General features: G+C 39.4%; 2 protein-coding genes across 4 annotated transcripts in view; both read left to right on the plus strand.

The window, feature by feature from the left end:
* C10H12orf42 (chromosome 10 C12orf42 homolog) overlaps nt 1-26,622 on the plus strand; it is a 133,474-nt gene that overhangs the window by 76,905 nt on the left and 29,947 nt on the right. The window lies entirely within an intron of this gene.
* LOC105875574 (protein CUSTOS-like) lies at nt 13,621-14,388 on the plus strand. 3 transcript variants are annotated; one of them, XM_020287892.2, is made up of 2 exons: nt 13,621-13,981; nt 14,015-14,388. In XM_020287892.2, the coding sequence occupies exons 1-2, from the start codon at nt 13,621-13,623 to the stop codon at nt 14,386-14,388; spliced, it is 735 nt and encodes a 244-aa protein (XP_020143481.1). The 3 variants fall into 3 exon arrangements, with proteins under 3 accessions (XP_020143481.1, XP_020143482.1, XP_020143480.1); XM_020287893.2 differs by having other exon boundaries at nt 13,621-13,808; nt 13,908-14,388; XM_020287891.2 differs by having other exon boundaries at nt 13,621-14,388.

Below are 26,622 nucleotides of genomic sequence, written 5' to 3' on the forward strand. Positions count from 1 at the left end.
AGGGGTGCATTGGCTTGAGGCATGGTTGGATCTAGGGCTAACCAGTATTGTCATGATTTTATTTCTTTTTTGATTAATCTCCATGTTGGCTTCATTCTCAAGTTGGGTTTATTTTCAGAAAAGATAGCAATAATGTGCCCTGGCAGCTATAAGCATATCTGATTCTTATAGCTTGTAATTTCAAAAGTACAGAAGCCACTTTTGCCATGCATCTATAACAGTCCCCACTGCTTATTCAGTGACTTTGGCCAAACTTGGGTCTCACATTCACCCCTGGAATCAGGGTGTCTGAGAGAATAGAACAAACACATCAGTCAACTATGCTACCCCTGAGGCGAGAGAGATGGGGCACTTGATCGACGGCTGCGTTTATTTATTTCCCACTTATTTTTTATTTATATATATTTATGGAGTACAAGTGCAGTTTTGTTACATTGATATATTGCATTGTGGTGACATCAAGACCTTCGGTGCCTACATCACTGAAGCAACACACATTATACCCACCAAGCAACCTCTCATCATCTACTCTCCCCCCCACCCCTCTGAGTCTCCATTGTCCATCTTCCATGCTCTATGTCCGTGTATACACATTGTTCAGCTCCCACTTATAAGTGAGAATATGTGGTATTTGTCTTTCTGTGTCTGAGTTGTTTCACTTAAGATAACGGCCTTCAGTTCCATCTATGTTGCTGCAAAATATATGATTTCATTTTTTATAGGACATTTGCATTTAAATTATGCAAAATGTTTGTGTTTGTCAGTGCATGTGCATGGAGAGAGAGAGAGAGAGAGAGAGAGAGAGAGAGAGAGAGAGAGAGAAATGGTGGTATGGAACAAGCAAAAGAATGTCATTTTGTGTTACAACAAAATGATATGTGGCTGTATTAGTTATATTCTACATAATGCTGACACCATAGACTATTATAACAACCTGGGACTATCCATAAACTTCATTTTGAGGACTGTTTCACTGAACTAAAAGGGTAAATGAATTTACCAGTTTACTACCTAAGAGAAAATGAAGTTTTTAGGAAAATTGATTGATAAAGCAGGTAACTGCTATACTTTCATTTGGGCAATGTGTTATTTTAGAATGTGTTTATTTATTTACACATATATATATTTTTTTATTTCAGCATATTATGGGGGTACAGATTTTAAGGTTTCAATAAATGCCCATTTACCCCCTCCCCCCAAAAGTCTGAGTCTCCATCATGACCATCCCCCAGATGGTGCACATCTCACTCATTATGTATGTATAAACCTGTCCCCCTCCCCCTCCCCCCTGCCCAATACCCTATTACTGTAGTACCTATGTATTTACACATATATTAATAAAATTTGTTGCACATGCATTGATATCAGGGCTGTTGAAAGGTTTTGTTGATTTTATGATTGTTTCAAAGACCTAGAGCAATGCCATTTTAATGGAATTTTTTTTTTTTTTGAGAATCCCATTGTGTGCTGTACATTCCAACTCTTCTTTATTTAAAAAAATATTAAAATCTTGGTGGAGGGTAATATGTTTATGTGGTTCAAAAACTGAAAATATCAAGAGGTATACAGTGAACAGTCTTGTCCCCACCCTCATTTCAACCTTCCTCATTCTCCTTTCTCCCATAGAAAATGACTTTTAGTGTTTCTTGGGAATCCTTCAACACTTTCTCTAAGCAAATAAAAGTGTGTGCGTGAGCAAATGTGAGTGTGCAGGTAGGAAGCAGCATTCTGCATCTCACTGTCTTCACACTGTAGCTGGGAGCTCTTTTCACATCAGTGCATCCAGTGCTTCCTCATTCATTTTTCTTACATCTTCAGAGTAATATATTTTATGGGTATATCTTAACTTATTTAGCCAGTTAACTTTGATGAAAACTCATGAAGTCATGAGTTTCAAGAGGAGAAAAAAATAGTTAGCATCAAATACTAAGAAAGGACATATAATAAACATACTAAGAATGCTCATTAACAATCAGAATGTCTTGGCAACATTGGCAAGAAATATTTTTCTAGAATCACGGAGCTCAAACAAGGCTGCTGAAATCTGAGCAGTGAAGAGGAGGTGAGAATTTACCTGGATGACCTTGTGCAAGTTACTTAACCTCTCTGGATCAGTCTTCTCTGCTATAAAGCAAGACAAGGAGGAGACTGGATGATCTCTAATCTCCATTTAAGAAAATATTTTTCTGTTAACCAATAATAACCTGAATGGTTGGCCAGCAGAATGTTGTAGAAATGATTTTTTTTTTCAGGTAGGAGGGTCGATGACCAGCCAAAATTTAAGGCTTCCTACTTTTCATTTTCCTTAGTGCTGCTGTCTTCAGAGCCAAACATACACCCATATACTTGTAGATGCAGACGAGAATGTAGGCATATATGTGCACACACATGTACACACACAAATACAAACCATGCTTTTCGGAGACCCATCTGACAAGACTGCACGTGAGCAGATTCTGCCACAGATCACAGATTTAACCAACACTTATTAACAACCTGTCATGTTCTGGGTGCTCTGCTAGGTGTTGGAAGACACACAGATACATTTGTCAGGGTGATTGTCCCTAAAGAGGGAGATTAGGATTCTACCTAAAGAACAAGGTAGCTAACTGATAATGAGTTCTATGATATTATACATTTCAAAAATATTTATTATTTTTTGTTTCATTTTATTTTTAACTGACACATAATAATTGCACATATTTATGGGGTACAGTGTACAGCGTGATGTTTCAGTACATGATGAAATAATAATGATCAAATCAGGGTAATTACCTCACACATTTATCATTTCTTTGTGGTGAGGATGCTCAAAATTCTCTCTTCTAGTTATTTTGAAATATGCAATACAATACTGCTGTCACCCTACTGTGCAGTAGAACACTCGGACTTATTCCTCCTATTTAAATGTAACTTTGTACCCATTGAGCAATCTAACAAATGCTTATTAAATGCCAACTCTGTGCCAAGAACTGTGCTAAGTACAGGGACAGATGTGAGAAAAATGTGAATACAGTTTTAAGAGGTGAGGGGAGTGTAAAACTATTTCTAACAGAGCAGCCTCACAACCTTTTCAGCTTTTCATTGATTGATCTCTGAATGTCACCTGGGAGGTGTCCCAGCTTCTGGCCTCAGTTTTTACAGTAGGATAGGGACCGTAGCTCGGAGAACCTGGGCAGATGGGAGGCAGGAAGGTGACGGGAGCTGGGATCTTGTCACCTGGGCTAGCCCAGTTTCACTCCGAAGCTGAAATTCTCTTTCCAGAACTGAGAGCCACACCCTCCTCGTGTCCCTAAGTGTGCTCTGGGAAGGTTTCTGTGGCTGTTACCGTGCACCACCACTCTGGTGGCACTGATAGCAGCCTCAGCCCAACTCATTCTCTGGAAAAGTCTCACCAAGGTCGGAGAATCCTGATGTGACAGATCACAGAGGTCCCGTGGAGAAGACTCATTTTTCCTTTTCCATGTAGAATAAGAAGAGATGAAATGGCTTCAGAACGTTTTTGTTTGCTCAGACATACTTCACACTAGTTTTCAGAATCACATTTTAGCGACCGAAGGCGAGTGAAGCCTGACTGGGACTTACTTGTTTTTTGGCAAATGCAAAGGCTCCCATTCCTCTCACACTAAAGCTTGTGAGAAAACCCTCAGATGCTGACAGGACTCTGGGACCGTTACCTTCCGTCTCGAGGAAACGGTGGTTCCCACTGGAACCTGAATACTTCTGTGCCATTCTCACCACTTTCTTGCAAAGAGCTTGGGACGGGATTTGCCATCCCACCCCTTTGGGGGGTGAAGTGGTGAAAACCACTTTTCATGGGTTGACAGAAATCTGCTTTTGGGGGTCAGTTTTTAGGTGTTGAGCTTTTGGGGGGAAATGATGCAAATACAAACCCAGGGCTTAGTCCTTGGGAAATTCAGGAAGTGTCTCCCAGAAGGGGAGGGGGAGAAGGACATTTGTCAAAGTGCCTATGCTGCTGGTGTTCACATAAATGCTCTTTCTCCTTTGTTCCTGCTAGACCCTGAAGAATAAGACTCAAGCACAAAGCAGAGAAGGCACTGGCAAGTGAATGCAGCAGTGTTTTCTAATCCATGTGGATCAAAACACCCAAGTTCAGATTCTGTAAAGAATCTTCCTTAGCATGCTGGATTAATCACATGGATTAATAAAACAGTCGCCTTCCCTGGCTGGTGCCTCCTAGCCTTTGTACTTGCCCCCACCCCTTCTTTTTCTTAATTCTATGGAACTGTATGGGAACAAAAGGAGTGGCGTTTTCTATGAGTACCATGGCCATTGGTCCATGGGTCCAACCCCTCTGGAAGGTAGGCTCCTTGAATTTCTCAGCGTGGAAAACTCTTGTACGGTAACTTCTGTGCCTTTGGGAAAGCTCAGGGTATCTCTTGGACTCTATATTTTTAGTTTTGCTGCTTGTGAAAAGTAACACACTGCAGTTCTTTACATGCAAACAAGAGCAAAGGCCAAGCAAAAGGCATGGAGTACATACATGATGATAAAGGCCTTGGTGAGGTGGGCATATGTTGGTCTCAACTCTATTTAGCCTATTTAACTTTCATAAACCCATACCTGCTTGTTTTCTGGGATACAACCAGTTGTCTAATTAAAGGATGATGACAACAATTCCTTGAACATGACTATGTGCCAGGCATTGTCTTAACACTTTACCTTAAGTATCCATTTAGTACTCATAGAAACCTTACAATCACATTATTATCTCCATTTTCTGACAAGATATGTAGTGGAGTTGAGACAACTTAAATCTGGCACTCTGTGAATAGCCTGTGACCTTAACCATTGCTGCTATTCTTCCTTTCCTGAAGACTGCTTGTTTCAGCCTGGTGTAATTGTGCCTTCAACAATTAGCTTCATGCTTCCAGGCTATGTTTTAATGTGTTTTTTTGGGTGCATTGTGCCTTTTTAAAGAGATAAGATAATATTGCAGACAATTCCCTCTTTCAGCCTACAGTTGTTTTTATTCATGACTTGGAAAATCCTTATTGAAAATCTCATCAGAAAAGATAGCATAGAGGGACAAGTGGATGGAGAACAGGCAGCAGCTAAAAACAGAAGAGAAAAAGCAAAGTCTTGAAATATACCAAATATATGGATATTTTGATATATGGTACTTATTTTAGTGCCATTATGATAGCCTTAAGGTACTTGTTTTTATTTCTTCATAGTCGCCCTCTTGCACACACCCTGCCCTCTCTCCTTTCTTCCATAGTGAATTTTTTTAATTTTTATTTTGGCCTTAGCCTACTTGGCCTCTTCTTCAAATTTATAGGTAAAGAAGAATTCTGTCCTTAGCAGCTAGCTAGGTTTTTCCTATGCAGATCAGAGTAATGGGCAAGGAAAGAACCAGAAAAACAAAGGGGCTAGAAAAATGCCAAGAGTCAGAGAAGAAGAAAAATCGTAATGTCACGTGGGGCAAAGAGGAAGGGGCAAAGGAGTCTGGTGGCCCTGGGCATGAAGGAGGACATTAGGGAGCTTGGAGTGGGGGGAAGAAATGGGGGACAGCGCTGTGCCACCCATTGGGCATATGAGAGATAGCACAAGGGGGAGAAATAGAGGAAGAGGGAGAAGGGGCGGTGGGATGGAGAGGGATAAAATGAGGATGAGTTAGGGAAAGATGCTTTTAAGGAATTTGTTGTGTCTTATGAATCTAAACCTTCTTCACCATTTCCTCAATAGTCTGAAGTTAAGATTTATTTATTTTTTATTTCATCATATTACGGGGGTATAAATGTTCAGGTTGCAGGGGCTTTTGCCCCACCCAAGTCAAAGCTTCAAGTATGTCCATCCCCCAGACAGTGCACACCACACCCATTAGGTGTGAATATACCCCACCCCTCCTTCCACTCCCACCTGCCCAACACCCGATGAATGTTATTACTATATGTGCACTTAAGTGTTGATCAGTTAATACCAATTTGATGGTGAGTGCATGTGGTGCTTGTTTTCCCATTCTTGTGATACTTCACTTAGTAGACTGGGTTCCATCTCTATCCAGGAGAATACAAAAGGTGCTAGATCACCATTGATTTTGTGGCTGAATAGAACTCCATGGTATACATATACCACATTTTATTAATCCACTCATGTATTGATAGGCACTTGGGTTGTTTCCACATCTTTGCAATTCTGAATTGTGCTGCTAAAAACATTCTAGTGCAGATATCTTTTATAGAATGCTTTTTTTTTTCCTTTGGGTAGATGCCCAGTAATGGGATTGCTGGATCAAATGGTTGTTCTACTTGTAGCTCTTTGAGATATCTCTATATTACTTTCCACAGAGGTTGTACTAGTTTGCAGTCCCACCAGCAGTGTATGAGTGTTCCTATCTCTCCACGTCCAAGCCAACATTTATTGTTTTGGGACTTTTTGATAAAGGCCATTCTCACTGGAGATAAGTGATATCTCATTGTGGTTTTAATTTGCATTTCCCTGATGATTAGAGATATTGAGCATTTTTTCATGTCTTTGTTGGCCATTAGTCTATCTTCTTTTGAAAAGTTTCTGTTCATGCCCTTTGCCCAGTTTTTGATAGGGTTGATTGATTTTTTTCTTGCTGATTTTCCTGAATTCTATATAGATTCTAGTTATCAGCCCTTTATTGGTTGTGTAGTATGCAAATATTTTCTCCCATTCTGTGGGTTGTCTGTTTGCCCTTGTGATAGTTTCTTTGGCTGTGCAGAAGCTTTTTAATTTGATCAGGTCCCATTTATTTATTTTTATTGTTGCTGTGATTGCCTTTGGGGTCTTCTTCATAAATTCTTTATCTAGGCCAATGTCTGTAAGAGTTTTTCCAACATTTCCTTTTAGAATTCTTATAGTTTCATGCCTTAGGTTTAAGTCTTTTATCCACCATGAGTTGATTTCTGTGAGAGGTGAGAGGTGCAGATCCTGTTTCAGTCTTCTACATGTGGTTATCACTGAAAAGATATTTCTGAAGTATAAACATAAAAGCAGTGTCTATAAGCTACATTTGGTAAATTGCAATTTATTCCAGTATTGAAAAGATCAAATAGAAACAGCCATAATTGCAGGTATTATTTATTGAACATCAAATAGTGTCATTAATTGTGCTTAGTCCTTTGCATATGTTATTTCATTTCATCAACATATAACTAGTCCTCTGTAAATGTTAGCAGAGCTAACATTTCAACCCAGAGTTTGACACCAGAACCTCCTCCTAACCAACCATTACACTACTACCTTTAGTATATGCTATGATAGACCATCCTGCATAGCCCCAGAGACACTCACTTTTCAGAGGGATATTACTAAGAAGTCTTTGTTCAAAATCCATATTGATTTTATTTCTATGTGTGACAAGTCTTGCCCGTCTTGAGATCAGTGATATATTTATCTATCTTTTCTCCTAAGAGAAGATATTAATCTTTGTACCTTTACCTTTCACTTTAATGTGGGGGATAATAATGTCATTATCTTAGAGGCTACCTTTAATGTTTCCCACACTATTCTTCAATCTGTATGTCTGTGATTAGAAAATGTATGAAAAATATATTTTGACTCTTTCCTTTGTAAAACAAAGAATTTAGTGAACTATGCTTACTTCCAATGCCACTTAATTTTGCAGTCTTTATGTAACTTAGAGTTTGGACATTTTTTTATTTTTTTATTTTTTTTTATTTTTATTTTTTTTAGTTGCTTATTTGCTGTTGCATTTTTTTTTTTATTTTTTTTATTTTTATTTATTTTTTTTTTTTTAGAGTTTGGACATTTTAAGTAAAATTTTAAAGACACACATTTACTTGGTATATTTCCTGATCCTTTGCATCTCTAAAGAAAATATTTTTCAATTATTTTTCCATGTGAATGAAAACTTAACAAGAAGTAAAATTATTTGGTGTTTATAGATGTTAGTTCATTGTCTTTGGCATTTAAAAGTGCATGAAAAGAAGCATGATACCAACCCACTGTACAGAGGTAGATATTCTTTATTTTTCTACTTGGTAGAAAAATAGACTTTTTCTTTATGAAAAAGACATGAAAAATATTTGCTTGGATAAGCCAGTATATAACTCTTTTAAATTAATTGTGCTTAAAACACAATGTTTTTTCATCTTTATAATTTTTTTTAATTTCAAAATATTATAGGGGTACAAATGTTTTTGGTTACATGGATCATTTCTGTAATGTTTGAGTCAGGGTTATAAATGTGTCCATCACCCAAATAGTGTTCATTGTACCTGTTAGGTAGGTTTTTGTCCGTCCTGTCCTCCCACCTCCTTTCTGCTTGATTTCCACTGAGTTTTACTTCTCTCTGTGCACATGTGTGCCCATCGGTGAGTTTCAATTTAATAGTGAGTATGTGTAGTATTTGTTTTTCCATTCTTTAGATACTTCACTTAGGATAATAGTCTCTAGTTCTATCCAAATTATTGCAAAAGACATTAATTCATCCCTCTTTATGACTGAGTAGTATTCCAAGATATACATGTACCACATTTTATTAATCTACTCATGAATTGATGGACACTTGGATTGATTCCACATCTTTGCAATTGTGAATTGTGCTGCATGTTCATAATGTTATTAAATTATATCCTTGCTTATTGCTTAGATTTCAATTGTTCTCTTTTTATTTTTATCTGTGAACTCCTAAATTTCTTAGGTTTAATTTCTATTATTTGTCTTCCTCAACCTTCCTCTATATTTACTATTCTTTCATGATTTTCATATCTTCCTTCTTTTTTCTTCACTAAGGGTGGGCTTCTCAAGTTTGTCCTGCATATCGGGATTCTGTCAGGTACAACTAACAACATGCCATGCCCAGCATAGAGGCCCCTCCCTCATTCTGGTTTCCCTCAGGTTAGCAAAATGGCTTCACGTTCCAGAACAGCTTTCTTCTCATGTTTCACTGTCAGTGGGTCTTCTCTTCTCACAAGCTCTTCCCACAAGCCCTCAGCCAGCTTCCTCTCAGTTCTCATTGGCTTTAACTAAGTCATGTGCTTTCCTCTAAACTAAGTAATGTGCTTTCCTCTTCACAGTAAGAGATACGAGATTACCATAAATAGGGATTTTCTTCTGAGCTGGGAATAGGGCTACTTCCTTGAGGTATGGGATACTTGAACAAAAGACTGTTTTTGCTTGAAAAAAAGAACAAGACTTCTATTTGCATTGGCCATGTCTGCTGCATCCTCCTTACTATAGATTGTTTTTGTTGTGTTGTGTGTTATAGGTTTTTTGTTGTTTGGTTATTCCATTTACTCATCCATTTTGTGATTGGACATTTAATTTCCTTGCAATTGTTCCTTATCTCACTCTGCTCTGTTTTGTCTCTACTTATTGGTCTTTGCTGCTCATCCTGTTGTGTTTAATCATCTAAAGCTCCTATCCTGTCATCTTATCCTGTTCTTTTGCATGTTTCTGTTCCTGTTCAGTAAGACTAAGTCTTTTTTATATACCATTAAGGATACCGAACTTTGTTTTTAAAATTCCCAAAATGATTGTTTGCAGGAAGTTTCTCTGAGCCTTCAACATGATGTATCCTCCCCCTCATTTTGCTATATATATATAAACTATATATTATGTTTAGACAAAGCATTATATGCATCCATATTTTTTCATCTTTGAGTGAGCATCAGTCTCTCTGATTCTTAATGTTTTCTATAAGACAACTTGTGCAGGTGTTATTTGCTTCTGCGCATTATCCACTTGGAAGTTATCTGAATCCTTCTTTGGTTGATGAGTACAGGGCCAGCCAGGGTTTAGCTTATATCCATCTAGCTCTGCTCTCACATGATAAGGCGAGATAACCCCCACTGTCTGGGTTGCTCATGAATTATAAGAAGGGTTATAACTGGAGCAAGCATTGCTACCCTGAGGCTTCTCACTGACCTAACACTTCATATGCAGGGCCTATATCTTCTGGGATTAACTATATCCTCTGGGGGATATCTTCTGTACAACTGCCATTCTCCTCTCTTCCTTATACATTTAAGCAGGACTCAAAGGCAGAGATTGGAATAGGACATGACCTCCCTTGAAAATCAGTGTGCATAATATATAAGGGTAGCTATACATTTTAATATTTATTTTGGGCCACAGAACTTTGTTTGCTGGGGTTGGAGGATGGGTGGGGACAAAATCTTTTCTTCCTTTTTTTTTTTTTCTTTTTTTGTCTTTTTAGGCTCCCTTGTTGATAACCCAAAGTATGGCTACAATACTCACAGTTCTCATTCCAACTCATTCTTTATATAAATGCCTCTTAGAGTCCAGCATATTATGTCTTTCGGGCTAAGATTTAGAAGTGGGGAGAGGCTGCACCTGGGAATGATGGCTAGAAGTTCACACTGTTCTTCTAATAATGATTTCCACTTGGTATTGTTGATTTTAGGGAATTTTTGCCATGAACCCTTGTCCGCATTTCATAGCATCTGTAAAATGGTTACTACAAAATATAGTGCAGATTTCCAGTGATGTTATAGTGTCAGCTCTGGGAGGGGCTGACCAACCAGCTGTCCCATATTTCTCATGACTTGGTATTAATAAATTACTTATTTTTTAACCATGAGTTTGTTGCTGCTTTTCTTTACCATTAAGACTTAGCATAAGAATACACAAATAAGCAAGACTGGATTTTTAATATTATGTAGTTGGAAACTTTTTTTCACTCATAAGTACTTCATGTACTAGTTAAGCACTAGACAGAACCGGCGGTTCTGACTTACTAATAGAATCCTGGGACTAATAGCATGTGAGGATCTGGAGACCGGAGGCCTACTGTGGTGAAACCATGTCAATCAATTGCTGAGCAATTCTGTGCAGGATGGCAAAACCATGGGAAACAGATGCATTTGTATGGGAATGTCTCTTGAAGTCACACTGGGGCTTCCAGAGAAAAATGAAAACTCTTCTCTGCTAACCACACCTGCTAGAGGCCCACTTGATTTCAACACACTCTCACACGGTGCAGACATGATTTAGAAAAAGAGTGTTCTGTTATACATTAAATAGCTTGATTTAGCTATTCCACAATGTATACATATATTGAAACATCATGTTGTACATCATCAATATACACAATTTTTAGTCATAACTTAAAAAAATAAATAAAAATAATAATAAAGATAATTAAAAAAGAATTCTCTGTTATAGATGGTTAGGTGCTAGAGTTATTGTGTTAGTTCAGTCTTACATCACAGTTATGTGCTGTAGTGAATTAAGGTGGAGTAACCCTCTAGATATAGCAGCAATAACATAACATATTATTTATTTAAAGATTTAGCCTTTGGCCAATTCTAATTTAATATTTAATGGCATGTAATTAAAAATTAAAAATTCACAGTCACCTGCGAAGGATTGTCATCTGCTTTCCTCTATGTGTGGAAACAAAAAGGACCTCTTTTCTATGAGTTTTCTTATCACATAACATTGGAGGATTCTAATTAATAAGGATATGATACAATTATTTATATTATTATGTAAAACTCATTTTAGAAAATGTGGCCAATGGAGTTCAGAAGTTCTTTGATCCCCACAACTCAACAAAATTTGTCATTGCTTTGAAAACTTGTCTAGATTTTCTCCTTGTGCATAGTTATTATTGCAGACTTATAATCTTATATGTGCAATTATGTATTTTGCTTTAACTTACCATTACATCTTCTTTCTATATTGCTTCATAGTTCATGTTCTTTTAATGGCTCGACTAGATTATACCCAGTTGGACTTACTACCATTGAATTAAGCATTTCTCCCTTGTGGGGCATTTAGGTTGCTTTTTTAAAATTTATTTTCCCTTTCATGAATAAGTTTAAAATGCTTGTCTCTATACAATTCAAGAACCACACTGAAATAAACCATTGTTCTTCCTGCATATTTAGCAAGAGTATCAGCAAAATTAGCCCTAATGAAGCATCCAAGGTTTACAAAGTTCTGCACAGAGGCAAACATAATTCCACAATTTTCTGATTAACTGGTTTAATCTGCAGTGGTGGTGATGGTAAAAGTGCTGCCAAGTCCTAGATGGCACTGGGATAATGATGATGATGATGATGATGATGATGATAACAGCAACAATAATAGTGATAAAACATTTATTGAGCCCTTACCATGTGCCAGGCTCTCTTCTAAGTGCTTTATGTGTATTAGCTCATTTTATCCTCACATCAACCCTATGAGCTAGGTGCTATTATTAACCCCATTTTATAGAAAAGAAAACACACATAAAGAGATTAAAAATCCTAATTATTATAGAGCTAATATTTCTTACATGCTTTATGTCAATGACTGTGCTAATTGCTTTACATAGATCCTTTCATTTCTCCCCGAATCCCTATGACAGGTATAGTGAATGCTCCAATTTTATGTGTGAAATATTTGAAGCCAAAGAAGGCAAGTCAGGTGACCAAGGTCACAGAGCTTTTAAAGATCAAACCCAGCTCTACCTGACTTCAAGTAGCTACAGCTTTAGCTACTGAGCTATACTGCCATCATGGAAGCTAAAGCAAGTGGGGTAAAATGATTTACCCAGAGCTACCTCATGAGCAGTAGCCATCCTAGACCTGAACTATCTTTTTTTTCCCAGTTCACTGTCCTTTCCAATAGGCTATTTTGACTTCTTTTTTTGCATCTCGTTTTTCCAAGACTCACTCTCTCTTCTCTCTCTCTCTCTCTCTCTCTCTCTCTCTCTCTCTCTCTCTCTCTCTCTCTCTCTCTCTCCCATCCCTCTCTCTGTTTGCCTCTCCATACCCACCTCACTCTTCCCTTTATACAGACTGGCTTCCTCTGCTCCTCTTATACATGGGTTATCATGGGTAGCCCCAAAATGCCCTTGTCCCCAAGGTCTACTAGACCTTCCAACCAGTTGTTTAGCCCCTGGGCCTCAATTTCAGATTCCTGAGAATGAACAGTTTGATTGATTCCAGTAGGCCCAGGGTTTACTCAATCACCTGCCTTTGGTGTGTGTGTATGTTACATGGTACCAGGCTGTGGGTGGGTCAGTTTCTCTAAGAAGGGTATATGGGGAGCAAAACGGATTGACATGTCGTTACTCTTTGGAATCAGGTAAAAAATCCCCAGAGCTATCTAAGTAGTGGAAAAGGGCTGTGTGGGTCTTGCCATCCACTAGTGCCTTCACTGATCAGCCTGTGCCTGAAGTTCTTGTGTATAATTCTGCATGGAGGTGTTTAACGTCTGGTGGCTACCCCTCCTTGGCCATGGTCACAGCCATTTCAGAAGTTATCCTCTTCGCACCATGAGAACAAAGCTTTGGGAAGTTTGAAATAGATTTTCATCTTTGCAGATGAGATCAGGAGCACTTCTTTATCTTGATTCATTATGTACAGCTGCCCTGTCATCCCTCTTTATTGTATAGAGAAGATGAAAATGGCATAAAATGACTTATTTTTGCACAAATGTAGGAGGTCCCTTAGCCTTTTCTTATTTTAATCAGATCAGGTGATATTTGGTAACATTCCTGAGCTTGGCTACTACTTCTTGGCTGGATTTGAAGGGGGAAAAGATAAACATCTTTCCTTCCAGAGCTGTACATTCAGGGCACATGGAGACACTGATTGGTAGTGTATTCAATGAATCTATATCTTTAAGACTAATAGCTTGCGGGGGCTCACGATGGCGGCGCTCAATGGCGCCATGAGGGATTCGGACAACAGCAGTAGCAGCAGCGATATGGAGGAGCTGGCTCGGTGTCGCGAGGCTGCGATGCCGGCCTGGGGCTTGGAGCAGCGCCCGCGGGGGCCGGAGGAACCAGGAGCCGGAACTGCACGAAGCCGGCTGGCAGCCTCCCACCCGAGCCTGCGGCTTAAGGTGGACGAGCACGAACCAGACGGCAACGAGCCTCAGACCAGCCCTGAATTCCGAGCCCACGTGGCCAAGAAACTGGGAGCCGTACTGGACAGCATCATTGCCATCGCAGAAGCAGTGAAGGAGCCAAGAAAAGCTGAGGTACAGAAAGTCACCTCGGAGGATGATGGTTTCCGCCTTTCCTTCGCATCCGTCCCCGGAGGGCCTGAGAAGGAAGCTTCTCCCAAACGCCACCGGAAGCGCCAGCCCTCCAGCTCCAGCGGCGAGGACAGCGATGAGGACATCCTGCAGGAGTCCGCCCTGCGCGGCCCCGTCGCGGTGGAGAAGGAGGCGGGAAGGAAAAAGAAGAAAAAGAAAGCCAAGAAGGTGGCCAGTGTGGACTCCGCTGCAGCCACCTCGACCGGCGCCGCCAGCCGGGCCACGGGCAGGAAGCAGGAAAAGGAGCCAGGTGAGCTCAGCGGGGACCACGTGTCACTTGGGACCAAAAAGAAGAAAAGGGAGAAAAAGGCGAGGAAGGCTGGTGAGCCTTCCCCAGTCCCACCAGCAAAGAACGCCGCGGCCGAGCCCGCAAACTGACCCCGGCTGTGGGCGCAGAGCCCGGCTAGCCGCGCGGACAGGTGCCCGCCGGGCCTCTCCAAGTCCAAGGACGTGGCTGGCAAGTGCAGACTCTGCCCGTGAATCCCTGGTCGAGATGGGGGCTTGCCCCAGAGTCAGGGCAAGATGTGGCTGGAGGATGAGAAGCCTGAGCAAGGCCTGCCTCTCTGTGCTCCCACAAGGGCAGGGGCAGACATGTTGTACTAGAACATTCCATGGGAATGTTCAGGAAGAAGGAGCCTTCCGGTTATTCAAGATTAGTGGCCAAGTTGTGCAGCCCCCATCTCCCCAGAACTGTCTGAGGTGGGCCAGCGAAGGGGCACCTTTCTCCTCCACCCACCTCCTCAGCCTGGTGTGAGAAGCCATCTGTCGAAAATGAGAGAACAGGTCCCCATGATGCCACAGCTCAGAGAAACTTTGGTTCCCTCCCCTCAACCCACACAGACTTGATAGAATTACCTGAAAGAGAAGGGAGATATTTCCACCACCACCCCACCAGTTTTCCAGAATTTTCTTTCTCCACATTTGTGAATTTACTGGGCACAGCGGTATCTCTGAGGCACCCAGATTATTGAAAATAAATTGTCAAGAGACCCACAACGAAACTTAGAGCGATCTGAGTGCCGCCTCCCTGTCAATGCCAAACCTTAATGAAACATTTGAAATAAACATCCTCCTCCTGCCTGTGTCCCTGGGACATGTTCCTTCACCCCAGTGTCAAGACCTCAGGAAGTGTGACACAACACTTGCGGACTAGGTTTCATGAACAAGGGTCTTCTGCAAGAAGGAGTAGAAGAAGCTCAAGGTCAAGGTGAAAGTCTGGCTTCATCCTTCATCGTGAGGCTTTCATCAGAGCAGGGACAGCAAGGACGTGGGGTATGTGGGCGTGTGGGCGGAGCCCGGCTGCCCTCCCCAGGCCCCAGGCCTGCCTCAGCCTCCCAGCCTGCCTGCCCAGGCCCCATTGGGGTGCTTTGTGGACAATTATGAAGTTTCCAGTACATTTCTTATTGACTTTACAAAAAGTTAAATAAATGTACAGGTTTGCCCTTAAAAAAAAAAACAAACCAAAACAAAACTAATAGCGTTGGAGGAAATCAGTAGACTTTCTACCCATATTTCAATTGGGGTATTATTAAAAATTCTGGTGTCTGAAATACCATTAAAAAACACATTAGGAATGATGTCTTGGCTGACTATATTGCTTCTTTTAAGATCATACATAATGATTCTTATAATATGTGGGTCTTGCCACATAATGAATTATAAATATTATTTTTGAAATGAAAAACTTTGTCCCTAGTCTAATTTAAAAAAGAAAAACTTTGATTTCAGCATGTTTTCCCTTTTAAAGCAATGTTTTAATTTTGCTGCACTGAATTACTTTTATCATTGTGAAAGAAGTCAGTCAAAAGGAATTGATTTGTGGTTTAAAGACCTTTACAGAAAAAAAGAAAGATATTAAATGTTTCCATTTCTTATGGGAAGACATTTGGGGGAGTCATTTTGTGGGGTTCTTGGGTATAGAAGAGGTTTGTTTTCATTTGTGAACATTAGAATTCTTTGTTAAATCACATTGGCAGCAAACATTGATATTTTGAAAATGGATTATTCCGTTTGGATTTGCCCTAAAGTTCTAATACTTGCATATTTTCTTTTTAATTCTTAAATGGTAAAACCTCTCTGACAGGGTTTCTCTGCCTGGTGGATGGAGAGTATAAGCTGTAAATAGGGTGAGAGCAAAGGGGTCTCAAACAGCCGCACCCTTGAATCTGCCCTAGCACTTTGTCTGGTTATTTTCTTTCTGACTTCTGTGAAGAGCAGCACAGACTGCAATGTCAGGACAATGAGGTTTTCCTATCAATGTCGACCTTCAGAAACTGCCATAATTGCTCCCATTTAACGCGGCCCAGCCTTCTCTGCATTTTGTTGCTTCTATCAAGGAGTTTTGCTTAAGAGTGGGCTTGTTTTTATAGAAAGATGGGGTGGGGAATGCATATATAACCTTTGAATTTGGGCTTTCTTTCCTTTTTTTTTTTATCTTAAAAGACAAAGTGTGTTTTTTGATTTACAAGCTTTTTGATTAACTTTGCTTAGGTTTCTTCCTTAGTCTGTATTATGGGGTAATAATACTACACTCTTGCAGATTTGAGGATTAGATGAGAATTTGTATATTGAGCACCTAGTGCAGTGCCTGGTGCAAGTAGGTGCTCAGTGCATATTTGTTTTTCTCCATCACCTCTCTTTATTTGAGTGAGTACCTTTTGTAATGGGATCCAATAAAGCATGAATCCCTGTCTAGGTCTCTGTAAGGTAAAATTACATATCACAGATAAAATGGGATGAGAGATTAAGTTTAACAGTCACTTAATATCCTTACAACCTTTTGGTTGTTAGAAAATTGGTTTTTCTATTAAAAGGTTAAGGAACCCATTGAGTATTTTGAAGTATCTGCTGGATCCTTGAATTTTGTCATGTGTCAGAGGTATCTAGCCCAGAACCCCTCTTCCTAGAAGATCTGTGGAAATGTAGATGTGCCTGTGCCCACAAATTGATCAGATGGGTGTAGACATTTTATGTATATATCTATCTATTATCTATCTTCTATCTATCTATCTATCTATCTATCTATCTATCTATCTATCTATCTATCTATCTATCTATCTATCTATCTATCTCAGCTGGGATTCTCCAGAGAAACAGAACCATTAGGATATATATAGGTATATAAGAGCACATTTATTAAGAGAATTGGCTCATATGATTATAAAGGCAGAGAAGTTCTTCTTATTGTGATATAACTTTCTTTATCCTTAATGATATTTATTCCTCTGAAATCTACTCAAGCTTTCTTTTGATTAGTGTTAACATGGCCTATCATTTTCTATGCTTTTAGTCTGGTAATATTTGTTTCTTTTTATTTAAGATGCATTTATTGTAGGCAACATACAGTTAGAGCTTGACTTTTTTAGTCATTTTAACATTTCTTTCTTTTAATTGAGGGTGTTTAAGCCTCTTCCATTGTGAGTATTACTATAGTTAGGTTTAAGGCTATCATCTTACTTGCTTTCATTTGTCCCATCTATTCCTTGTCCCTTTGTCTCTTTTTCTGTTTTCTTTTGAATTGATTGGTTCTTTTATGATTCCATCTTATTGTCTTTGTTGGCTCATTTTCTGTAACTCTTTGTTTTATTATTTCAGTGGTTGCTTTAGGGTTTATAGTGTGCATATTTAACTCCTTCACTCCAATTGCACATGTATTGGACTTCTTGATATTCTTATTAACATTTTAATATTTCTATACATTCTTTTTTCTGTCTGGATTTTATTTTGGCTCTGTTTTATTGCTATGTCTTCAGGTTAACTAATCTTTTATTTCTGCAATGTCTAATTTGCCATTAACACATCCCTTTACCTGTTCTTTTTTAATACCAGACATTATAGTTTCCATCTCTAGATCCTCAATTTGAATCTTTCTTTAAAGTCTTCATGTCTCTACTTCACATTTTGAACTTACAGAATTGAGTTATAACTGTTTCAATGTCTACGTCTGCTACTTCTAACATTTGTGTCATTTCTATGTCCATCTTAAGTAATTTTTCTCTTTATTATGGGTCATCTTTTTCTACATCTTTGTCTCCCTGGTCATATTTAATTGGATGCCAAACATTGCAAATTTTACCATCTTGAGTGCTGGATATTTTTTCCTTCTTAGAAAAATTCTTGTGCTTCATTCTGTGATGCAGTTAAGTTACTTGGTAGCATTACGATTCTTTTGGGTCTTGCTTTTAACAGTTTTGTTAGGCAGGACAAAAGCAGCAGTTAGTCTTGGGCTAATTCCCCACTACTGAGGGAGGCAAGACCCTCTGAGCACACTACCCAGTGCTCCATGAATTACGATGTTTTCAAGTTTGGCTGGTGCCAACAGGCACTATTCCTGGCCCTTTGTGAATACTGGGTTCTGTTCCCACTAACGCTTTTGGATGGTTCCTTCACCTAGAGTCATTTCCTCACTGCCGTGCACTGATCGATACTCTGCTGAATATTTGAGGGGGGCCCTCTACAGCCTTCCAGAGAACTCCTTCTCTTTAGCTCTCCATCTTAGTACTCTTCCCTGAGAGCCCCATCCATCTTGCTCTCCTCAGACTCCCACTCTTTCTCCTCAGCTCAGGGAGTCCATGAGGTTCTGGACTCGGTTCCTCTCCCTGTGCCACAGCAGAAAACTTTCAAAGGGACAAGCTAGACAATCTTAGTGATCATCTCATTTTCTCCCATCTCTCTGGGTTCACTATTCTTTTGGATTCACATGCTAAACTTTTTTCTAGCAGCTTTTAAGAAGTCTTTCCTGATTTCTCAGAAATATTACTAAATGCATTTTATAATATGCCAATAGTTTCTTTTTATAAATTATAAGTGAATTAATTATTTGAGTGCTGATGATCTTCTGAATATCACTTGAAGTTCTGAAAAAATATGACCTTGTTAGAGTACCCACAGCACATAAATGAAATATAAGTTCAAGTGTGTATTTGAATTTATCCAATAATGTATATTTCTTAATATCTCATCTTGCCTTAGGGACCTCAGATGAAAATAATATTTATGTCTTGAATTGTGTTTTTGAAAGTTAAAAAAGGAAAAGTCTCCTAAATCTAATTTATTTATAGTTTAAAAATCAGTAAAATGATGAAACATGGGCAATTATTTATGTTAATGTGAATGAATAGTCCAGGTTTTTATTTTTTAATAAAAATGTGCTTTTCTGAGTGTCTCTATGACAGGAGTGAGACACATTCGTGCCTTGTGGCTAGGTGGCTGTGTTTTAACAAAATTGGATTCAGCTAATGAGTCGGTAAAGTGCTGGAATCAGTCAAAATGGCTTCTGCCTTCCTCCATTCCTGTTGCCACCATGCGGAACTGTTTCCCACTCCAGCCTTTTCTGCAAATGCACACATCACCAGTCTTTGTGACCCGGAGGATCAGCTGGAGAAGCCATAGGGCATCTCTCTTATTTGACAAGTGTCAGAGACCCAGGAACTATAGGCAAAAAGATGACACTACGGTGTAAAAAATGACAAGGGGAGATGATTGTTGGGAAAAAATAAAAACGCTTTGGAAGGCTCTTACCTTGAGGAAGGGTTCTATAAAGAAATATAAACTGGGAGGAGAGAATGGTAAAGATTAAATGCATCACATCGGAAGAATTGCAAGTGACCAGTAAAACACTTCAGATCTTCTTAGAGGTGCTTGCTGAACAGAAGCCAGATGCTATTCTCAGCCTTCCCAGGATGACATCAGTTTCAAGTGCACAAACACAGCAGGAAGATACAAAATCTGAAATGTTGAGTCCAGATGTTGGTGAGAGAGTTGGTGTAGGGCTTCAGAAGAAAACTGGAGACATAGGTTTGTTTCTTAGTCCTGTTAGAGAGCTGTGGTCATTCTCTACACAGAGGAGATAGGCAAAGACCTGGGAGAAGGGATGAACAAAAGCAGAGACAGAACTTGGAGGCTGCACCACCACTCAATACATAGCCATTAGCCACATGGAGCAATTTAAATGTAAATTAATTAAAATCAAGTAAAATTTAAAATCCAGTCCTTCAGTCACAATAGCCACATTCAAATGTTTATTAATTACCTCTGGCTAGTGGCTACTATATTGGAAACCTCTTTCCAAAAGTTTGGTGGTGAAGGGAAAGAAATGAACAGATAGTAATATTAACACTAAAAGATTTTAGTTATTTGTAGGGATAAAAGAAGAGAGATCAAAATTTCCAACAGAAACATGGACAATTAAAGCAATATGGTCTTGGGAGAAGTGTCAAGGGATGAAATGAAGAGGCCAGGTAGAGGCTTGATTGATTCTTAGCGAAGAAAAGAGCACAGCATAGGAATGGTGAGGTGGAGACAGAGAGGTGGGTGGAGACAGGAATTGGGTGGAGACAGAGAGGTGGGTGGAGACAGAGAGGTGGGTGGAGACAGAAGGTGGGTGGAGATAGGAGGTGGGTGGAGACAGCGAGGAGGTCATGCTGGATGACTGGGTCTTCTCAGTGATTTAAGGGTCAGGATGAAAAAGAGGATGGGCTTGAGGAGAAAGGAGAAGATTTGTATGGGTACCATGCCAGGATGTGTGTGGCTTATTAAAGGATACTCACCTAGAGAGGTATGGTCCCAGTGATTGGTAATGCCTTATATGAAAAGTCCCACCTCCAGGTTTTTTGTCTGTTTCTCCTCACAGTCTTAGACCCTTGTTGCCAGCCCTTCACTGGGATATATAAGCCGCCCAATAGCAGCAAACTTTCCAAGTGTGCACAAAGGGGCAGGTAACATCGGAGACAGTCTATTTTTGCAGGCAGATACTTTCTAATTTACAGTTGATTTCACACTTTTGTTCTGGCTTCTCCTTGAATTAATTTTGACCACACACTAATCAGAACACCAGCCCCGCTTTAATAAGTTTCCAACCAACTCAGCACAATTGAATTGTAACTTTGCAGGTTGACATTTTTGGGTATGCAGCAGGAGTATGTGCTTTACGTGCAATTTCCTTGGTGAAGCCATGCCCCACCCCCGGTCAATCCTTCCTTCAAGGAGACAGTACCCAGAACCAGGTGTGATGCCCAGCAACAAGATGAAGATAGGATGCCAGAGACCCGAGAATTTTTTTGTTCATCCAAGTTATTGTTATTCCCATCAGGGAGGGAGGCAAAAGTAAACTTGCTTCTAATGCATTATTTAAGCCATCAAGAGAACCACTTTGAGCTGATTATTTTTTCCAGTGATGCATTTTTAGTATTTGCTGAGTTGATGTGTGTGGCCAAAAAAAAAAAAAAAAAAAAAAAAAAAAAAAAGACTTTTCTCAAAATAAGAGGGTAAAGTCATAATCAACTCCCTTCATGTTTCAAGTCAGTGTTTATTAATAGCTCCTTAAATTCCAGAGCTTTTATGGCCCCCAGGACTGAGTAGGTTTGATGCTTTGAGGATCTGTTCATGGATTGCAACTGGCTCATTTTATAATGACCTACTATGTGTCAGGCCTCCTATTAGGCGGTTTGCCCTAATAGGGGCAAACCTAATAGGGGCAAAATAGTTCACTTTTTAATTCACAAAATGCTGCAAAGAAGGGAATATTTTCTCTACCTTCTCACCCTTTGAAAACTGAGATCAGCAAACTGAGCCGTACAAGAATGAAGAGAGAGCTAGTTAATGGTGAGTGAAGCTTGGAGTGAAACCGGAGATGTATGATTTCCAAATTATGCCATCGCCCCTAAGTCTTTTAGCCAAAAGTATGTGGAAAAACACCAGATCAGCTATTTTTTGACCAAAAATGAAACACGTTTTTCCTACAATTTTAAAACAGAAAGACATAAAGACTACAATTATAGGCCAGTGGTAGCCAGAGGGACAATGCTAGCTAGATGAAATTGAAGATGTTACTTGGTGCTATGTTCAATATCACCTCACAATATCCCCTGGCAAAGATCCTCTAACTGTGGTCTACAAAATGCCCATGGTTCCTAGGCTGGTGTCTTATAATATTCAACATTGTTTAAAATATTTAAAGTAGCTACCCAACAACTACTTGTTGAAAATTTATATACTGTATTCCCAACACCCAGTTGGGTACCTGAGCTCTAGGTATTAAAGATAAACTGTGCGCAAAACAGAGGCAGTCATATCCTCAGTGAGTTTATAGTCTGGAGGGCCATGCAGGTATTATTCTAATTGAGTACAAGTATAAAAAGAAAATAACAGTTGCCATTGTGTCTGGCGCTAATTCGCATTTTGCTTGTGAGATTTCTCTTGGCTGTCTCATTAAATCAGCACCTCTCTGCTGATTTATTCTGGCAAGGCATTTTTTTTTTTTTAATCACAAATAAGAGGGAGGATCTTTGGGGACTTCTGCCATGGTACGATGGTCTGCAAACTGAAGATATTTAAGAACCACTGACCTATAGCAAGATTCTTTGAGAATTACATTAGAGAACATTTCAATTGCTCGTCGCTTTTTCTCAAGGTCAGTATGTCTGCATGCAAAGAATGCGAAGGCCAAGGTCAGAAAGCAGCTTCAAAACTTATGTGGGACAAATCAGTGTTGACTTGCTCCAGAAAATGCAAAAATGGATGCAAACTTAGGGATTTTTATCTTGCACCATATATGTTAAATAAATGTTTATTTTCTAACCACACAAAGATCTTTCCCTTTTGAGAGAAACTATCTGCTTATTAAGGTTTCTACTCTTGGGATAGTGAACTTGAAATCTGAACTGGGATTTTAAATCTTCATGCTAAAAGCATCCTGTATATTTTCCATTGGAGTGAGAAGGTAAAAAGTTTATTTAAAGAAGCTAAAAGTGTGCATCCTGCTTGAGCACAAGGCACTAATAACATTCACTATAAATTTATGCTTACCTCTTATGCATCCACAGCAAAAAGCATTGTGTTATTCAACCCTGATGTCCCCATCTTTATGTGCGGAATTCACCATTTTGAGAAAAAGAAGATTAGAGCCATTTTATTAAAAGAAAGACATTTGGCTGTGAAAAAGGGCATACCTCCTTGGATTGCAGCCTCTCTTGAAAAAATAAAATACAGTGTGCTCCTAAATGCTATGGATTCCAGACTGTCACCTCCTTGAAAGGGGCCAAAGCAAAAGGGACAGAGCTCGAAGCTGGAAAAGAGAAAAAAAATCCCAACTTTTGTTAATGTATAGGCATTCATCTCCCACTGTTCATTAACACACATATTGCTAACGCTTGGCAATGAAGCGGACATTTTTCTTGAGTGGGGTCGAAAAACTAATTATTCGCCATATGGTGGCTGGCTCAGCAACAATTGCTGAAGCCGTGGAAGCAAAGGGAAGTTGGCCGAGCGATTTCTTTGGGCAGTTTGCACAGCTCTGACTCTCTTGACATATGCCATTCACGTGGCCTCTGGAGAACAGATGGGCCAGGGCTGGGAACGCGGGGGGAATGATGGCTGGGATCTAGTGGCAGCCCTGTCTCTTTATCCTTCAGAATGACTTGGAGTCACATGGTATGTGAAAATAACAAGTAGGGGATTGTACTCGGAGGATTTCCCTGCCTTCTTTTATAAAGCCACAGCGTAATTTTGACTGCCTTTTCGTATTTTGTTTATTAAAGGGATCAGGGTTTTAGATGAAAGAGATTCCTTGGTTGTGGGTAGGGTCTGGCCAATGCCAATGACACTTGCTCATTGTCAGCAGGAAAAATGCTGGCAGTTTGATAAGGGAGAAGAAAATAGAGGGGTTTTTAAATTAAAATTTAAATTACTCCTTATTTGTTCTCTTCCTGTTTGTAAATCTCACATAGGCAAGTTAAGATAAGAGCTGGTTTAGATTCAGGATACTTCATCCCACCGAAGTGAGTTCATGTGGGTTTTGTTTTTTATTCTTCTCCAGAGGTTCTGATATAGGAAAACTGGGAGTAATATGAACATTTGAACCTTTTATAGGCACAACTTAGATGCTTTTTGGATTTTACATTGTCCGAAAGAAACAATGGAAGAAGGAGGTGAAAGTTGCCAATTAGAGATTAACTCGGCATTTATATGCATAAAAATACAAATTAAGCTAAGATTGTTCACACTCAGCAACTTAAATTTTAATTAACTCACAGCACTTGAAGTAAGGCCACTGAAGTTGCAGCCCCAGGCAGGTACTTATGCTGCTGTTATAGGCCTGGTTCTTTTTTATTATTATTATTTCAGCATATTGCAGGTATACAAATGAATGTTTAGGTTACATATATTGTCTTTGCCCCACCAGAGTCAGAGCTTCAAGCGTATCCATCCATCCCCCAGATGGTGTGCACCACACCCATTAGGTGTAAATATACCCATCCCCTCCTGCCCCCTCCCACCTGCCGACACCCAATGAATGTTATTACTATATGTGCATGTAAGTGTTGATCAATTAATACCAATTTGATGGTGAGTCCATGTGCTGCTTGTTTTTCCATTCTTGGGATACTTCACTGAGTAGAATGGGCCCCAGCTCTATCCAGGATAATATAAGAAGTGCTATATCACCATTATTTTCTGTGGCTGAGTAGAACTCCATGGTATACACATACCACATTTTAGTAATCCACTCATGTATTGATGGGTACTTGGGTTGTTTCCACATCTTTGCAATATTTTTTTCCTTTTATTTTATCATATTATTGGGGTACAAATATTGTTAGGGTTACATATATTGCCCCTGCCACACCTCCCTCCCTCTGTGCCAGAACATCAAACATGTCCGACCCCCAGGTGGTGCGCACCGCACCCATTATGTAAGTATATATCCTTCCCCTCCCACCTGCCCACCTCCTGATAAAAGTTTTTTTGGTTTTTTTTACATTTTGGTTACATTGTATATCTTTGCCTCTCCCTAAGAAGAGTTAGAGGTATTCCCTCCCCCACCTACAATGCTCACCATAACCCTAGGATGTGGGTCTCCCTGCCCCTTCCTAATCCCTAGTGAACATTACCACCATTTGAGCACCATAGTTTTAATCAGTCAGTACCAATTTGATGGCAAGTAGATGTGGAGTCCATTGTCTTCATCTTGGGTCGCCTCACTTTGGATAACAGGCTTAAGCTTAATCCAGAATAGCATAAACAGTGCTAGCTCGCTGTCATTTTTTAGAATTGAGTAATATTCCATGTGGGCATATACCAAATTTTAATTATCCACTCATGAATTGATGGGCACTTGGGTTGTTTCCATGATCTTGCAATAGTGAATTGTGCTGCCATAAACATTTGGGTGCAGATGTCTTTATAATAGAATGTCTTATGCTCTTTTGCAATCTTACAGTAAATATGAGACATTATTCTTGGTCTTAATTCTGGAGATTGACTTCCAAGACTAAATCCCCACAGAGAGACAGCATCCTGGATAAAACTACAGTGGCTCACATTTTGTGCAAAACTTTTGAAAGCAAAGAGGCTTGGTGATTAAAAGTTGAAGAATTATAGGCCCTCCCTATTTTTGTGTCTGTTTACAATTTGAAATGCTATCACTGAAAACTTAGTCCTAGTGCAACCAGATAATATTGAAAAAAGACCCTGGGAATTTTTCAACTAATCTTGAATGTGATGTACTCTGAGTTTTTAGAGCATTTTACCTGCTATATCAGAAAAAAAGAAAAATGGTTTTGATTCTTCTTTGTTTCTTCCTTGCTTCTGAAATTTGTTTTTAACTTTTGGTAAGTCTAGCATAATTTAACCATTTGGAAATGAAGCTATGTTTTCTAAAGAATAAACTCTATAGTTCCTTGTTATGTGAATTAAAGTCAGGTAAAATTTTGGTTTCTGACAATAATAATGACTTATTTATTGTGCATTTACTATGTAACAGGCATTCTATAAGAACTTTATACATATTATCTCATGAAATCATCACAACTACACATGTGGACATTGTGGTCCAGAGAGGGTAATGAACTTGCCTGAGGTCACAGAACCAATAAGGAATTCAAACCCAGGTGTGTCTGAATTCAAAGTCCATCATCTCAATCACTATATTATTAATATATTGCCTCTTTTCTGAAGAAAAAAAATGTGGTGACATTAGAGGTTGTGGTAATGAGATATAGAAGCCACTAAGGTTGATATTACACAAATGTCTGTCACTCTGTTCTTAAATTTCTGCTTTTTTTATGGCTTGATGAGAAGCATATTCAGCATTTTATGTGTTCATTTCTTATCATCTGAAATTCCTCTTTGTGTACCAAGCCTTTGGCTTATGTGTTATGCAATTTGAAGTGGCTTCCTAAATGTTTGTTTGATTCTCAAAATAGAAGGGCACACTTGTTAATCCAAGGTCAGCCAACGTTTTCTGTACAGGTCAAGATAATAAATATCTTAGGTTTTGCAGGACATGGTCCATCCAAGTTCTTCCATGGATTGGATTTGGTCCATAGGCTGGACATTACTTATATCTTAAATATGTCCCAAAAGACCCCATTTCCAAATAAGTTCACATTCACAGGTACCAGCAGTTGGGGCTTTATCAGAAATTTTGTGGGGACACAATTCAACCCACAGCAAGTGTATAGCCTGGGACAGGCATTACTGAGAATATGGTGGCAGGCGAGTGAGGCATAATCCTCTCTTTAAGCAGCCTCTGTGGAATGGAGACAGAAGAGCACATAGCCAAAATATTTTTGGGTAGCGATGAGTGCTACTTAGTAAATTAAAAAGGGTCAC

This window comes from Microcebus murinus, chromosome 10, assembly GCF_040939455.1.
Source record: "Microcebus murinus isolate Inina chromosome 10, M.murinus_Inina_mat1.0, whole genome shotgun sequence".
Classification (NCBI taxonomy): Eukaryota; Metazoa; Chordata; class Mammalia; order Primates; family Cheirogaleidae; genus Microcebus; species Microcebus murinus.

Excerpts from the sequence above, each read along its gene's own strand:
- LOC105875574 (XM_020287891.2), top strand. The coding sequence starts at position 13,621 with ATGGCGGCGCTCAATGGCGCCATGAGGGATTCGGACAACAGCAGTAGC.